At 42.5% G+C, this 17,352-nt stretch overlaps 2 protein-coding genes across 4 annotated transcripts in view; both read right to left on the bottom strand.

Annotated features, from left to right (window-relative positions):
* On the bottom strand, positions 1-10,747 carry LOC115363357 (probable ATP-dependent RNA helicase DDX17). The gene is made up of 13 exons (XM_030057525.1): positions 10,295-10,747; positions 9,944-10,103; positions 9,195-9,291; positions 8,967-9,100; positions 8,803-8,868; positions 8,533-8,674; positions 8,248-8,408; positions 7,854-8,026; positions 7,364-7,474; positions 6,765-6,826; positions 6,076-6,135; positions 2,674-2,910; positions 1-1,469 (listed from the first exon to the last, which is right to left on the bottom strand). The coding sequence occupies exons 1-13, from the start codon at positions 10,345-10,347 to the stop codon at positions 985-987; spliced, it is 1,941 nt and encodes a 646-aa protein (XP_029913385.1). The 5' UTR covers positions 10,348-10,747; the 3' UTR covers positions 1-984.
* LOC115363358 (transmembrane protein 184B-like) overlaps positions 3,493-17,352 on the bottom strand; it is a 26,714-nt gene continuing 12,854 nt past the window's right edge. The window contains exons 8-10 of one of the 3 annotated variants that reach the window (XM_030057528.1): positions 15,156-15,350; positions 13,406-13,676; positions 3,493-4,368 (exon numbers count right to left, since the gene is read on the bottom strand). In XM_030057528.1, the coding sequence (XP_029913388.1) occupies positions 13,447-13,676; positions 15,156-15,350 (425 nt within the window). In that variant the 3' untranslated portion in view covers positions 3,493-4,368; positions 13,406-13,446. Of the gene's footprint in view, positions 4,369-11,096; positions 13,677-14,655; positions 14,724-15,155; positions 15,351-17,352 lie in introns of those variants that run through there. The other 2 variants (XM_030057527.1, XM_030057529.1) reach the window with 2 other exon arrangements.

A 17,352-nucleotide genomic window follows, 5' to 3' on the forward strand; every position in this document is an offset into this window, starting at 1 on the left:
TTATACACTGAAAAGCTTTATTGAAACCTGAAAAACAAAGACAGTAAAAGGTGAACACAGCCAAATGTTTTTAAGCTAATAGAAATTCAGCACTGAGAGTTTGCCATATTAGCGATAAACTGTAACCCCCCCAACCCACCACCACCAAAAAAAAAAAAAAAAAAAGATCTTTATGAAGCTGTGAGCATCCTCTACATTTGCCAAACTTAAATTTAATATCCATATATGTTGATTTAAAATGGGTTGCTCCTTAAGTTAATTTTCAGACAGAGCTGAAATAAACCACGTTCTTAAGGAAAATTTATTATCTCATTAGGAAGTATGCATGTGAAAAATGTTAACTAATTTTGCTCAAGGTCTATGGATTTCCACCTTTCTTCAAGTAACTCATGTTCTTATGGTTTACAAGGTTTCAAACAAGTAAATAAAGATACTATGTAGTGAACCTACAACATAACAGCTTAGAAACAAACAAGATAAAGTAACTGAAGCACCTACCTTTGATACACCTAAAGGCAAAATCAGATACTTTACAAATCCACTGTAGCAGCTCATACCACAAAAAAAAACAAAAAAAACAAAAAAAAAAACAAACGAAAACTGGTCAACTGACACAAGAGTCAGTTTTCGGCCAAACATTAACCAATGACAGCTGATTCATCTGACGTTTCATGAACAAACAAACGAGCAACAAGGCTTCACCAAGAGAAAAAAATTTAGGAAGTCAGCCCAAATCTTTCTAAACCTGTCATGGAATCTGATGCTGAGAAAATGACAGGAGCTCACCACTAAAATATCACCGAGGCAGGAAATTCAAAGTACACTGCTCTAACATGATGGAACCCAACGCAGCTCATAACTGGAATGTTGATGTGACAGTGGTAAATTGTCCAGGACCCAAAGCTAAATCCTTACAAAGTCAGAAATTTCTGACTAATTTAGAAAATGAAAAATTTGTGTGAATTTGGAAGTGTGTGCGTCACATTACTTTCTGCCCGATGGAGGAGGTGGGGGTGGAGTTGCGAACTGGAAAGGCGAGTGCCCCATGAGGCCCATCATGGGCTGGGGAGGGTTAAATTGCTGGGCCATGAGAGGCTGGGGGCCCGAGGTAGGTGGTGGTGGGGCCTGCCCCCCTCCGCTGCCCCCCGACCCAGAGCCGCCCCGGGAGCTGCTGTACTGGCTGCTGCTGTTGCTGCTGTTCTGGTACTGGTCGTACGAGTTGGAGCTGGAGCTGTAGCTGCGCCCCCCGTCCCGGCTGCTGCGGTCCCTATAGGAAGAGGAGGAGGAGGAGCGGTCGCTGTCCCGGCTGCGGCCATCCCTACTGTCTCGACTGAAGCTGCTGCCACCTCCGCGGCCATCCTTGTTGCTGCTGCCCCCACCAACAGAGCGCATGCGCCGGTCGCACTCGTCCTGGTACATCAGGTTGGGATTGTTTGAGTTGGAGCTGCCACGGAAACGAGGACGGCCGCCTGGAGACGAGACAGAGAGCGAGAGAAATCATCCAATGGGCCCGTTCACAGCAGCCATTATAACAGAGAGCTAGACATTTACTGTGCATCAGGGATGTCAGAATACCAAATGTTGATACAAATACTCATGAATTTCCACAGTTCTTGATATCTGATTCAATACCAAGCCAAAAACACAAATACAACTCAGCAAAATCTTATCTGAAAACTGTATAAATATTAACAAGAAAAATAAACTGTGTCTGTATTATTTTATAGGCCACAACAGAATAAGACCAGAGTGAGATATCAAGTTGTGTTGACACCACTGATACTAGTAGAATTTACCCTAAATTTTGAATTGATACTCAGGTACCAAGTAATTCGAAGAAAGACTGATCAACTGGGCATCTTGAGAGAAACAGCATTGGCAGATATCTGCACTCACGAGACCAATAAACAAAAACAGTCTGCAGATGCATCTGCAGGCAGCCTGTCAGTGTGGCTGCTGTGGAACAATGCTTTTTATTTAGCTTTCATTCATAAGTTGTTGTTTGTTTTTACAAAGTTTAGTCAGTTGATTAGCTGTGGACACTGATTTAGTTGGTACATTTTTTTTTTTAATTTACCAAAAGTGCACTGCAGACAGAGTGCAGATCTACAGCAGACGGACAAAGCAGACAATAACATTAGTGTAAAATAAAAGATCATTTACCTTCAGCAGCTGTCTCTTTTTGTTATTATTATTCAATTGTTATATGATACCAGATGCACAAACAAAACAGAAGGAAACAAAACATGATATCAGCCATCTGCTACCCTGCTCTCTAAATATCACCATTGCCCACTGAAAAACCCCTGTCAACCACTACAAATAAGTACACTTACTTGGTACCTAAGTTGTCATTTCTTGTGCTAGGTGGTAACCCTCGAAATGAACATTTAAATGCTTAAAAGCTCTGTGGTGTCTACTACAGTTTAGCTTTCTGTTGCGTGTTCTCTCAGCACCAGCTAACCAGGTTCTGGTTAGCTGGTGCTAACCTGGTTATTCTGACCAAAATCTCTTGCAGTCTCTTGCAGTTCTGGGTTTTTATTACATCCACTTCACACAGGGTTCCCGCTGTGTCAAATGTAAAATTCCCATGACCTACATAAACATAATATGATCTTTTTCCCCATGTTGGATTAAGCTACAAACTAATCCAACAAGAGGCTGTTTCCTCACCTCCTCCGCCTCCCCCTCGGCCAGTGTCCACCAGCTGCAGCAGTTTGGGGTTAATGGCCTGACGGGCCTCCTCCAGAACCCGGATCAGCTCGCGGGCCTGGCGGAGGTTTCCCGGAGTGAAGAAGGTGTAGGCCGTGCCTTTGTTGGTACTGCGGGCCGTACGGCCGATACGGTGGATGTAGTCCTCCGATGAATTGGGGTAATCGTAATTGATGACAAACTTGACATCCTCCACATCTTAAGATTTGAAGCAGCAATAAGTTACCGAGAGGGAAAAGAGAAAAACACAAGTTAGAACAAAACTACCACTGATCGAGAACAGAGTCAATATGCTCCATTCAGGAATTTTGTTTTAGATTTTTGTTTTTGGAATTGGGGACACTTTGGACAATACCTGCAAGACACCCATCATCATCAAGCCTCACTTACCTGTCAACTGATGACTGTTTAGCTTGTGTGCATAACAAATTTAAAAACTGATTTTACTTACCATGCCAATTTTTAAACAAAGCTAAATTATCTCTCTAAGCCTGCATGCCGACAAATAATGGGCCATCTAATCTACAGATCAACTTAATAAGGTGACTGTATGAAAAAAAAAAAAAACAGATTTTGAGGCTTATGGAAGAATTTGGCCAACATTGCCATATCTAAATGAAGAAACAAAGTTCAAGGTGTAGGTTACCATAAAAAAAAATTGAATTAGGTCATCCTTGGGTAAAAAAAAAAAAAAAAAAAAAAAAAAGGAGAAATGCAGCAGTCAAAAATGATGTCTGGTTAAAAGTTCAAGTATAGGAATCAACTGAAAAAATTCAGCTCTTTTTTTTTTTTATCTTTTTGATTGAGACAAATCAGAGGTCTGTTTCTCATTACAGTTGACAAAGGGCTCTGAAAACACTGCTGATTAGAGGGCAAACAAGTCTCCTTCTGGAGCATGATGACGAAGGCGGGCGGAGGGGAAAATGGGGAAGGGGGGTGGAGGTACTTACCCTGTATCAGAGATTTAGAGGTGACTTACAATGTTACCCCTCTGTCCCCCCACCCCGCTCCAGTCCTGGGAGGTCTGCAGGGGTAGGAGGAGAGTACACAGGACAAAAAACGGCCCTTCCTCCCACCTCGCCACTCCTCCACATCCCTCCCAATGCTGGAAACGGTCTGGGCCAGAGCCCAAGCTGGACTGGACTGCTGTCATACTATATTCTTATCTCTGCCTCTTCATGTTTCCCAGTCTTTTGTTGCCTGGGGAAATTGGTGCTGGCTTTAGGGTGTTTCTGGTTCAAAGTAAAGGGTAAAGGCCTTGTGTTACAGTATACTTTCATGTAAACTTCAAGTATCTAAACAGATACGGACTCATTCTGCCATTTCTGATTTTTTTTTTTTTTAGTGTGGTATGCAGTTGTGGGAGTGGCAGTTGTTGGATGTGGCTTGCTCCAAATGTCTCCCAGGTCACTTCCAGAGTCTGGCAGTGGTATCTATGAGCCCGGCTATTCAAGTGCAGTAACAAGAAACAGACACTGAGGTGGTGAAGTGTGGAAATTTTTTTTGAAAGGGAGCTGATGGGAGGACTTTGCCAGGGAATTCTTGTCCCAACAGTTTGTGCAGAAGTTCAAGTCCTCAAAGGGATTTTTGCAAATCATTGAGTGATTCTGAGTTATTTACAGACTGGACCGGCAATGTGTGTGTATGTGTGTGTGTGTGTGTGTGTGTGTGTCTCATGTACACAAAGAAAAACGGCCAAGTAGATAGAGGAAGTGGGGTGAAAAGCAGGGCACACAGTGGAGGGAGGGGGGATAAGGTCACAAAAGGGAGATTAAGCAGACATACAGGGGTCAGATATGGAGGAGACAAAGAGCAGAAGTTAAAGAGGAAAACTACTAGAAGGAGGAAGAGGAAAAAGGGGGGAGATGAATAGTAAAGATGAGGACACAGATAGAGGAGTAAAAGGGAGATATGTTACAACTGAGAAAGAGAATGAGACAAACGAAGGAAATAGGGGCTGGGGTCTGAGAAGGACAGAGGTGGAGATAGAAATGAAAGGAAGACAGAGGAAGACGGGGACAGGAGGGGGTCAATATAATCAATATAGAGGTGGCTCCTCCAGGCCAGGACTCCTGCCAGCCAGGACCAGACATGACGTCCGCCGAGGGAGAGGCCGGCCGGCACAGCCAGTGGTGGGGGGTGTCAGGGGCTGGCATCAGGGGGCAGTTCAGAGGGGAGCCTCCAGCATAGCCGTCCATGCCCGGCTTTGGCTGCTTTCCTCTCTCACTTCCTGGCAGATGTCTCTTTCTCTGTCTTCTCGTAACGCACCACTGTACTTCAGCTTCAGGGAACTGTAACAAGGCTACCACTGAGCTGTCATACGGAGTGTAATAGGTCTAATTTGGCAAAGCTTTTGTTGCTAAATAACTAGAGTTTCACCTGTTGAGTGGTAATGGAAGCCTGTGCAAGGAAGGTTTGTTGATAACTATCCCAAATTTATAAATACAGAGCTATTGTAAGCCTTTCCAAAATCTCTCTGGGTTAATCTAAAGAGCAACAGGTAGCAGTGTTTGTGAGCGTTTATTACAGTTGGTGTGGTGCGTTACTGATGTGATGGCATGGCTGAGGGGACTCCACCCTCCTCCATACCCCCCTCTTCGCCCTCTCAACTGACCGCCGCCCCCAACCCCGGGATCGAATTTGGAAGCCCAGCAGCACCCCGCGCTCCCCCACCCTTGTCGCCCAGGCAGCCAGTGTCCTGGAAGGTGGGGAGAGTTTTGTTTGAGGGCTCTGTTCTAGGTTTTCAGTAGAGGTGGCTGTGTCTGGGACTGATTAATCAGGCCGTCTCTCTCCCCAACTCAGGTTTCGATTTGTCATGCCTAGATCCGGCTGCAGGCTCCCGAGGGCCTGTGTGCTTCTAGTTGCCGGAAGAGAAACTTGGAAACAAAATAAAAAAAAAATAAAAAATAACAAAAAATAAATAAAATGAAAAGAAAAACAAATGAACATAGAATTAGGTTAAAAAATTGACTGCCATCTTGTAAGGGGCTGCTTCACCAACCATACCCCTTACATCTTCACACTTCATTCAATATTATTCCAATGTTCAAAGTCATAGTCCTATGTTCATTAAACAGGCCAAAGTGTCTTAAAGCTTCATAGGAAGCCCCACTTTTAATAAGATATACTTCTCAGATACAAACTGTATCTAAGAAGTATGTTCTCTGTTTGAAAGAAAAGCCAATGTGTGTGTGTGGTTCAATCTTGATAACAAATCTATTGTGAACCAACATGCAGTAAAGATAGCAATCACCATATACCAACTATTGTTAACATTATTCTACATATTATACAGTCAAATAACTATGTGTGAGTGTGGTTTATGATGAAGAAATATTGTTTGCGCGTGAGCACACAACATACCCAGACCACGTGAAGCCACATCAGTAGCAATGAGGATCGGAGCTTTGCCGCTGCGAAACTCTGCAACAAAGATGGACAGTTGATTGCAAGCTGAATGACATGACATCCAAGAGTTGACATCATCAAATAAAAGGCACTCTCACACTCATTCATAAACATCTAAACCACAAGTTCAACCTTGTTTGTTCATGTGAACAAACAAGGATCATGCTCAGGTTTGTGCTCACCTCCGGGACAGAGAACTTGTTTTCACACTTAATATTATAAACCTGAGTTGAGAGGACCCACATTTTTTTTTTTTTTTTTTTTAAAAAGAACAATTCTCATAATATTTAGGCTACTGAGAACCATGTAACCATGGTAATGCAAAAACAGTATGTCACAGAAATGAAAAGCCTATTTGAGTGAACATGGATAGTGGAAATGATACAAACATCCTTGCGTATGTGTTTTTAATGTTCTTGCAAATAAAATCTCTGGCATGTAGATGTTGGTATTTTGAAAAACATTATCCTAGAAGAAAAATACTAGTTTATTTCAACCAGGAATTCAATCAAGGATGAATTAACCTCCAGTAAAAAAGTCCCCTCACCTAGGCTGAAAATTAATGTGGAACACCACAAAAAAATACAAGGGGCAAAAATAATCCAGAGTAGACTAACATTTGTTGCCCTAATCTCCAAGTTTACCTGAAAGAACCCAGTCTCTCTCTGGCTGGCTCTTGTCACCATGAATACACATCGCAGGCCACCTAGGAGACAAACCAGCGACCTGTCAGCTGGATGATCATCTTGTTATGCACAGTAGTGAGCACCTCAAGCTGGGACATTATCTGGGCATTAACTATTTTCTGGGATACTCTCTTGATAATGGGTGGGGGATCAGAGCTCTCTAAGAACATGGTAAAACAAGAGATCTTGAGACGTAAAAACTGTGGTGACTTGTCTGGACCAGTGTTTTCGAACACTGTCCTCAGGTAGCCCCTGTCCTGCAAGTTTCTGTGCCATCTTTACACTTGATCCAGGTACGAGTAACATATGTTTCATGTTTTTCCCAGTTCAGGTAGATGGTGTGTTTTGGCTGCTCAGCCAATCACTATAAAGCTCTTAATAGGATCAGGTGTGCAAATGTAGAGCCGGAACAAAATCTTGCAGAACACAGGCTACTTGAGGACTGGACTGAGAAACAGCGATGTAGTACACTATCAAACCACCGTTGCTGCAAACTGTCAATTTTGCATCAAAAGCTGTTGTGAGCATGTGTGACTGTATTTTTGCTGTCTACATACCCATCCCGTCTCATCCTCCGTGTGAGGTCATCACACCGTTTCTTGGTCTCCACGAATATGATGGTCTTATTCTCCTTCTCAGCCATAATCTCCTCCATCAGCTGGAGCAACCTGAGGACAGAGGAAGGATTGGAAAGCTTTATGATCAATTAACATAAATAAATTGGGAAAAAATAAACAAATAAATCTGTCGATTATAAGTTACATAGAGCCTTTTATCACATAAAGCATTAATGAGATAAATTTGAAAGAAAAACAAAAAATAAATTCAACAATCACAGAAAACTATGGACATTAACGAAAAAGACAAGTGTATTTGTATAGCAGGTTTCATACACAATGGTAATTCAAGGTGTTTTACATAAGACATCAAGGACATTTAAAAGTGTAGAGAAAAAGAAAAAGAAAGAGAAAGAGAGAAGAGAGCCAAAAACTGTAATGATCCTATGCAAAAAAAACAGTAAGAGCTGCCAGATGCTCTGCCTCTTACTTGTGGTCTTTCTCACTCTCCATGCAGACATCAACTATCTGCAGGATGTTGTGGTTGGCGCTGAGCTCTAGGGCCCCCACATTGATCTGCACGTAGTCCTTCAGGAAGTCCTCGGCCAGCTGGCGAACCTCTTTAGGCCAGGTGGCGCTCCACATCAAGGTCTGTCTGTCAGGCTGGGCAAACAGCACACCATATGAGCAATAAACTGATATGGAAATGACAGTGATAAAAAAAGCATTTCATAATAAATGCTGGTCATCTGTTACCAACCACCCAAGGCTTTGCTTTATTGCACATGCCATTTCTTTGCAGTTATAAGTAAAGCAGTAATATCCAAAAAAAACAAACACAAATCGGACGTTTTTCGGTCAGCTGAGTTCCTTCGTAAACTTACCCTGATTTGGTCCACAATCTTGCGGATCTGAGGTTCAAAACCCATGTCCAGCATGCGGTCAGCCTCATCCAGCACCAGATACGTGCAGCGCCGCAGGTTGGTCTTTCCAGCCTCCAGGAAGTCAATAAGACGACCTGGGGTGGCGATGCAGATCTCAACACCTAGAGAGACAAACACAAGCTCAGTTATAATGCAAAATTGATCCCCCTCACACAGAAAAGGGATGTTTTTGCATTGCATGTTACCAATATGAAATAGCATACCCAAACACTAACTTCTCCTCACCTCTCTCCAGGTCACGGATTTGTGGTCCCTTTGGAGCGCCCCCATACACACATGTGCTTTTGATGCGGGATGACTTTCCATAGTCATACGCCACCTGTTGTACCTGCTGCGCCAGTTCTCTGGTGGGGGCCAGGACCAAGCACTGCAGAGGATGCAAAGTAATTATTTAAGCGTACTTTAATCGCTGTAGAAACCACTGTATATATATGTGTGACTTTAATTCTCCTTTCCACCTACGATTACTTATATCAAATAGTTCTGTTTACGTACAATGGGCCCATCTCCTCGCTCCAAGTAGGGCTGATGGTTGATGTGCACAATGGCAGGCAGCAGATACTGAGGGCAGAGAAAAGGGGGGATTCACTATTTCTATTAGTAATTTATAAGTAATGCGTCTTAATAAAGATGGGAGCAGGGGAGGTCAAGTGTCTCACCGATAAGGTTTTCCCAGAGCCAGTCTGAGCGATGCCCACCATGTCTCTACCACTGAGGGCTAGAGGGAAACCCTGTGCCTGAATGGCTGTGGGCTCCTTGAAGTTCTGCTGCATCAGCACATCCATTACATATTCTAGGAGGGATGATAAAATATGTCTGGCTATTGCAACAGATGAAAGATTAAATACGGTTGTAGAGGTTTGCATATGCAGCCAGCTTGTACTCACGAGGGAAATGAGCCTGATTGAAGTTGGTGACAGGCTTTGGGCAACCAGAACCTCGGACAGTAATTTCCTTCTTCCTGCGAAACTCTTCAATTTCATACTGAAAAAACAAACAAACAAACAAACAAACAAACAAACAAAAAACACAACAGCAACCCTGTGTGTTAAACCACTGTTAGAGAAAATATCACTGGAAATTAAGCACAGTTAGATCATTCAACGTGTTTATTCGTGTCCACAGAGAAGAACACAGCAAAGGGTCAGTGTGATTCTTTGTGTGTGAAACTATAGATAGGTCTGCAGCGAGGAGAGAAGGGAGGGTAACTTCAGATAAGGTTGCTAAGGAACAGGCAGTGTCTTGTGTAGATGGAGGCAGCACAGAATAATGGGAGATTTATGAAATGGCCTTGAAAGAAGGCACAAGATGTACACAACTGGATCCGTAATATTGAGTGGTCTGAAAGGAAAGAATGGACTTGGGGGGAACATATAAACAGCCGATTGTTAAAATAAGCATAATACTTCATTTTCTCTCAGAAGCACCACAGACTAAACAAGATGAATGTGTAAAGACAGTGTTAGTCAAAGTTGGTTCGACAGCATATTGCAGAGTAGTTTTGTTTTTAAACTGTGTCACACAAGTGTAATAAATTAACGTGTTTTCGGACTGGACCAGCTGGATGGCACTCCAATAAAAGGACATTAAAAACGTTTTGGAAGGTGGGCTACACCTTATGGTGAAATTAAACTACCTGGCTCATCCGCTGCACCTCCGGATGTTCACTGTAGAAGTTCTTCTCAAACTTGGGCAGCTCGTCCAAGTCCCATTTCTTCTTGCGCAAACGGTCCCCGGGGTTCCCAAACTTTTTACCGGGGAGAGGGCCACCTCTGCTGGACCCGAACCGAGGGCTTCTAAAATACGACCGAGCAGACAACACTGTTTAGCTTAACTTCATTTATGTTAGGCTGCAAAATCATTTCCCCCACAATATTTAACCGACACTTGGGTCTCGACAAAACAAAGCACTCCAGAATCAAAACAAAAACAGAGGTAGCGTTAGCTTGCGTGCTAGCTAACTCGGCTGATTTAGCTATCTACTTACCCCCTGTCCCGTCCACGGTCCCGGTCTCTGTCTCTGTCTCCATAACCTCTCATTTTGACCACACGGGCTTCTGATAATAGGGATACGCTGTTAAGTCCAACAAAGCAACCGGCTAATTGTGTTGTTTAGCCGAGTGTACTTCTCGTCTGGGACACTAGTTGGGCTTTTGGGCCTAACAGATAACGTTAGCTGGGAAACGACGCCCAGAGCCTTGCCTGGTACTCACTTTTAATACGAGCTAAACCGTAGGAAAAAAACGTTAGCTTGCTCGTTCGTCAGATGATTAAAAGCAAACCGTCTGGTGTGAGACAACGCGGTTGTTTCCCACTCTGCTGCATGAACACACAGACGGGTCTCAGCAGGTCTTGTTGCTGCTAGCTTTGCGGTCCAGCGAGCGGAAGAAGCGAGTTGCAGGCGCCGGTGTCTGCAGCCGGAGACCGCCCCCCCCGTACCCTGCACCCTGCACCCTGCCGCCCTGTAATATGGCAACTAAGAGCAGCCTGCAAATTCTTTGCTCTGTGCTTTTCATGTGCGAAATGCTGTTTTCCAAGTTCATCCGGAAAACGGGTAATGTTTTTTAAGAGTTTCGCATGGACTTGAATCTAACGCATCGACACCCTCTGGTGGACCTTTTGGCTTTCATTCTATAAACCTCAATAAAATGATTTGAAATGCTTTTACAACGGCTAGGCCTAACAACAAGTAGAATCAGTATCCAGTATAATCAAATATTGCTGAATTACTTGAGTGACAAAGATCAGATAAAATAATTAGTTTACTTTTATACAAATACACTGACACCTTTTTCCAGTTGTCTATTGCCTTTTATTACCTTTTCAACACCAACAGAGACAAATATAGCATCAAACCTAAAGATAATATTACCAATATACAAATGAAGAAAAATTATAAAACAGAAAATAAAAAAGAATGAGTCATGAAAATACAAAACAAAGCACTACTCCAACTTAAGTATTATAGTCGTCACCATGAATGTTCTGCAGTGCTTTTTAAAACTCTATTTACAATATTTATTCCTTTCTGTTATAATATATTCAGCTTTGTCATCAAGATACATTTTTTAAATCACATAGTATCAAAAGTAGCATTTGATAAATGTGTCAAATCGACACTTGAGATATGCTGTTACCTTAGGGGCAAATACAAATAAGGCATACAATTTCACTCATTTGCAACAAAACCAAGAACAAGGTAGTTTTATGACAAATTCAGTCAACCTTAGCTTTTGAGTGGAGTACTGTTGTTACCTGAAACTTTAGGGGTCTCAGTAGAGAGAGGTTAAATAACCAGTGTGTTGATTAATGTGTGTGTTTGTATGGAAATTGGTTGGATGAGATGTGGGGAGGCAGTCGGTGAAAGAAACCAAGTTTTCCACCTACTGGTGGAATCCACAATTCAACAACCACAATCACTGAATAAGATTTTTAGATCAGAAAGGTATTTGAACACTTTGCCTGGGGTGCATGTCAAAATGTGGCTTGTAGAGAGCAAAAAACTGCCAAAACAGTATCTTAAAAATGAGTTTATCATAGTATGAACTACCAGTGTGGTTCATATGATCCCTGGGGTCTGGATTTAATATCATTCTCAACATCAAGGGTGAGGGTTTTGATTTAATTTCAGTTTCTGTCCACTCCCCAATTTCATCACTTGGCTTTCAGTCGTGTGTTCCTACTGTACACCTTTCTGAACCAACCCTGGGACCTCACACTTTGTTCCATTTACATGCCAACTTTTGAAAACCAGTGTGCTCCTGCTTCAGATGTAAGTGCTGCCAGATTTAAAGCCTTGTTTGTACCATAATATACTTGACTGGCCTCATCTGTCTGCCCTCGCAAACCACAGCTTCATCACTACCCTATCATAGCAGAGTGACCCATTATCAAGAGTGCCAGTAGAAGCAGACCTGATCTGTGCAGTGCATAATGCCCCAATTATAGGATTACAATCCACAGCACACCACAGCTGGGCCAGCTCTGCTGACAAGTGTTGCTTTCTCAGTAATCTGTAATCTGTGTGGGCGTTGTCCATCCATCAGCCCTCTGGCCAGCACTAAAATCTCTCTCACAGCTGTTCCCCTCAATGTTCCATAAACAACTCTTTATAACATTGTAGGTAGAGCCCCAGTCAGGCAAACAGCTGGAGTCCTACTATTACACTTTATTACTGTTCCACTTGTTCATATGAACACACAACATAACAATAACACATACATAGTATACTTAAAAACATCTCTGGAATTACGTTTTCCAACAGGCTAACTTTTAAATGAGTCATATCTGTAAGGTTTTACATATAAATAAAATAATTATTTGCAATAAAACCATATATATTAAAATAAAGTCCAGCAATTCAAAGGCTTATAACATTGTCAAATCTGAAACAAGACTGTGTGTCTTGTGAACTGGGGTGATGGGATGTCGCTCCCTGTTTTTGGCAATGTTTCAGTAAGAGGCAGAGTTGCAAGAGGAGTGAGGAGTTAAATTAAATTAAAAAGAAGACTGAAGTATGCTATGTGTTTCAGCTGAGCATGGCACTTGCTTGTTCTAGCAATTATACTGTATCTATGTGCCATACTGTGGTGTGTTAAGTGCAGCATTAAGGTTTACTTGTATTGATCCATATTCAAAGGTGCATGTAGATACTGTATTTTCTATGAGCAATGACCTATATGAAATCAGTGAATTACAAGAGCAATGCAGTGGTTCAACTTAAACGCAAGTCAATGACAACTCTTGAAAGTTCATGAATACAATGTCAAAACTGTCAACTCCTCTATTTTCTAGCCATAGCAGTTGCACCTACTCCCTCCTCTTCATCTTTCCCCTTTGTTCAACAATTATCCCCTCATTTCCTTTTTTTTTTTTAAATAAAAATTGGACCATCCCTTTCTACTCTCTCTTCTCCAGTGGAGCATTACTGAACCATTTCAAAAATGTGACATGAATCTGTTCTTCCTACTACTACCAAGCATGGGGGAAAAAATCATAAAAACTGATTCGTCCTGTTCAGGTAGCGATTGAAAGATTTTTTTGTGTAACCTAGCTAATAAAACCCATGTGAGCTTTAAGAGCCTCTGTGCGTGTGCATGTGTGTGTGTGTGTGTGTGTGTGTGAGAAAGAGAGAGTGTCTTAGAACTCGTCGTCTGAGCTGAGCAGCAGGGTCTTCTCATTGTCACCCCGGGCGCTGAGGTTACTGTGGCTGCGGGAGAGAGGCGGGCCCCCGCACTGCTCCAGGGTGGACTGCTGGGTGTACTGCTGGTAGGCAGGGGAGAAGTTATGGATGGCATCCTGGACCATGTCGCCAGGGTTCATGGTCTCCTTCAAGCTGCTGGAGATGCTCTTCATGGGGGCACAGCGACCTGGAGAGGGAGGTGGAGCATTAATGACAAAACATGGCATGATGGGAGAAGGGAGGGTCAGATGTAGGGAGCGGGACAGACAGAGAGAAAGAGATAAGAGGGAGTGAGGAAGAGTGAGAGAGAAGTAGATGCAGTTTCCATCCAACTATCAGGTGAATTTTATATAAAGTTTTGAAATGTCCCAAATTCTAAAATGCAGATTGGGTGGGTTTCAATTTACTGGGTTGGAAGGAATGAATAATATTCCTGAATATTAAAAAACATCCATAAGAAATACACAGGGAAAAAATAAATGCAAGTTGGCACCATTCTTTAGCTAATGTTGGCCGTATTTTATTTGAAAACAAAAACAAATACTGATTTTTAATCTTACCTAACAGTCCAATTAAAAATGGCTTGTTATCTTTTTGTAAGGAGAATGAGTCTTTGACTTTTACAGGTTTTAAGCTCATCAGCACCCCACCATCCAATAAGCCCCCTTGTTTCCAGTATATTACCACTTTGAGCCTAGCAGTATTCCTATCCTGTGTAATTTGTAACGCCTTGCAATACTGAACAAAGTTCCATTCCAAATCAGCTTGTCTGATTTAGTACAGCAAAAAAAAAAAAAAAATGCTTGGATAGAAACAGCTAAAAAAGGGCATGTAAGATGTAAGAGCGTGAGAGAGGGTGACGGCAGGAGGCCACTGAGCTTCGGTGGGTCTACAAAGTAAACAAAATGCTGCCCACAGAAACTGAAGGGCAAAAAGTTTACAGCCTGCAATGGCTGCAAAATAAACACTAAACAAAACAACATAAAACTGGTCCACCCATGATTAGAAATTTAAAATGTATACACCAAATTTATGTGGAACTACATGTCAAACCAAAATAGTTCGAACTTATATCAGTGATGACATTTAACCACAATCAAACACAAAGAAGCAAAAAAAAAAAAAAAAAAAAAAAGCATAGTAACAAAGAAGGCAACATAAAGCACTGTGGCTGAGACAAACTAAACAAAGCTAACATCAGACCTACCGTACTGTCCATAGATAGGAAATGAGCCTTTTAGTGCAGCGCAGTGAAGAGGAGAGAAAAAGGGAGAAAGGGGAGACAAAAGAGACAGAAAAGAGAAACAAAACATACACAAGGATATCAAGATGGCATAGGAAAAACAGAGGAAGGAAACAAAAGAAGAAAAGACTCAAAATATATACAGAGGGTGCAACAGTGTAGTTTGAAAGATAGGAATAAAAGTAACAAAGGTGGAGAAAAAAAGAGTGAGAACAGGTCAGTTCTGAAAAGCAGCAGAAATCAGACAGTATCCCAAACTCTTCAAGATTTCTACAAATCAATGTTTATAGATCAGACAAAAAAAATAAAATAAAATTACACTTCAGACCACAATGACTTGCAAGTTCTACACACTATCTACACATTTTGCTGGGTTCTAAAACCTGGCTTAATTACCACCACTTGCACAAACACTCTCCTTACCATAAGAGTCCAGTCTCTTGTCCATGTAGACTTTGTACGTGAAGGCATGGCGCAAAGCCACAGCAGCAAAGAACATCTCGATGCAGATGATGAAGTTTTGGTAACCAGCAGCGACTGTGCCCTCACCTACAGAGAATTCAGCAGAGCTGACCTGAGGGATGGCTCCACACTTCTCTAGGATGGCCAGCAGCATTCCTACATAGGACAGAGAGAGACGGTGAGAGAAAATCAAAAACACAGATTAGGAGGAAAGTCACATACCTCAATAAATATGTGTTGGTGCGAATGTGTGTGTTTATACATGCATGTATGTGTGTATATATAAAGTTTTATATGTGTGTGTGTGTATACACACACACACATATATACACACACACACACACACACACACACACACACACACACACACACATCTATATCTATCTATCTATCTATCTATAAAGATATATATATAGATATAGATACACTATATTACCAAAAGTATTCGCTCACCCATTCAAATGATCAGAATCAGGTGTCCTAATCACTTGGCCTGGCCACAGGTGTATAAAATCAAGCACTCAGGCATGCAGACTGTGAAACAAGACATTTGCAGGGCTTAAAGTGAAAAATTTTCCTGAGCCTGAAACCTGAAAACCGGGGGGGTTAGGGTTAGGGTTAGGGAATAACCCATTGACCCACAGGTACCTCAGTTTTGCTGATTACTGTGTACTTTGTACTCATTGACCCATCTATATTATATCAATCTATATTAATAGAATAGGCTCTGGTCGTGAGTAACAGCGGCAGTAGTGCTTTAAACGCCCGTGTGGGCGTCCATTCGACTTGGACCGGGACCGGAGGAGTGAAAACGCACTCATCTTCGCCACTGGTGCTCGACTCAGGCTGTCGCGCCGTGCGTTTAAAAAAAACGCCGATATTTTCGCCTGTTTTCAGGAGGCTGGAGCCGACACAACACTAATTCTTTATTTCACTTACGTGGGTCCAGGTGTGATCCTCATCTGATCTCCTCTCTCTGTCTGCATATGGATGAGTGCGGGTACAGAAACGTGATGTTAAATTATTTCTGTTGTGATTTTATTTATTTTTTACTTTGAAAATTAATTTAGCGTGTCGGGGGGCGGGCGCTGCGTCCCGCCAATAGAATGATAGGGGAAACACTGAATGTATTTTGCTTCCATCTCTCTGCCCTTCTCTACTCTACTTAAACGCTGCTTAGCTCCACCGGATCTATTCTACCGGACGGTAGACTGCCGCATCCACCTGTTGCACAAAACGCACAAGGCATGCTGTTCTTAGACCCTCCCCACTCAGCTGTTATTGGCCAACTGAGTTTGATGACACTATACTATTGGTGGATCTACCCATGTGCTTCGCTGAAAATCAGAAGATCATTCGTTAAATGCTAACTTAAGCCAAATTGTTGCCACAAAAAAAAAAAAAAAAAAAAAACAATGCCCGTCAAGCCGGAAATCCGGCACCATGCCGGAGTACTTTAAGCCCTGCATTTGTGAAAGAATGGGCCGCTCTCAGGAGCTCAGTGAATTCCAGCGTGGAACTGTCATAAGATGCCACCTGTGCAACAAATCCAGTCGTGAAATTTCCTCGCTCCTAAATATTCCACAGTCAACTGTCAGCTCTATTATAACAAAATGGAAGCGTTTGGGAACAACAGCAACTCAGCCACAAAGTGGTAGGCCACGTAAAGTGACGGAGAGGGGTCAGCGGATGCTGAAGCGCATAGTGCAAAGAGGTCGCCGACTTTCTGCACAGTCAATTGCTACAGAGCTACAAACTTCATGTGACCTTCAGATTAGCCCAAGTACAGTACGCAGAGAGCTTCATGGAATGGGTTTCCATGGCCAAGCAGCTGCAGCCAAGCCACACATCACCAAGTGCAATGCAAAGCGTCGGATGCAATGGTGTAAAGCACGCCACCACTGGCCTCTAGAGCAGTGGAGACGCGTTCTCTGGAGTGATGAATCACGCTTTTCCATCTGGCAATCTGATGGACGAGTCTGGGTTTGGAGGTTGCCAGGAGAACGGTACATTTCAGACTGCATTGTGCCGACTGTAAAATTTGGTGGAGGAGGAATTATGGTGTGGGGTTGTTTTTCAGGAGCTGGGCTTGGCCCCTTAGTTCCAGTGAAAGGAACTTTGAATGCTTCAGGATACCAAAACATTTTGGACAATTCCA

Source organism: Myripristis murdjan, chromosome 8, assembly GCF_902150065.1.
Source record: "Myripristis murdjan chromosome 8, fMyrMur1.1, whole genome shotgun sequence".
NCBI classification, from domain to species: domain Eukaryota; kingdom Metazoa; phylum Chordata; class Actinopteri; order Holocentriformes; family Holocentridae; genus Myripristis; species Myripristis murdjan.

What these genes read in the sequence shown, in the direction of transcription:
- LOC115363357 (XM_030057525.1), bottom strand. Translation starts at nt 10,347, where the DNA reads ATGAGAGGTTATGGAGACAGAGACAGAGACCGGGACCGTGGACGGGAC. An exon ending in GACCGTGGACGGGACAGGGG is followed by an intron (nt 10,104 to 10,294) that starts GTAAGTAGATAG and finishes GTCGTATTTTAG; the next exon opens with AAGCCCTCGGTTCGGGTCCA. An exon ending in GAGAGACTGGGTTCTTTCAG is followed by an intron (nt 6,136 to 6,764) that starts GTAAACTTGGAG and finishes TCTTTGTTGCAG; the next exon opens with AGTTTCGCAGCGGCAAAGCT.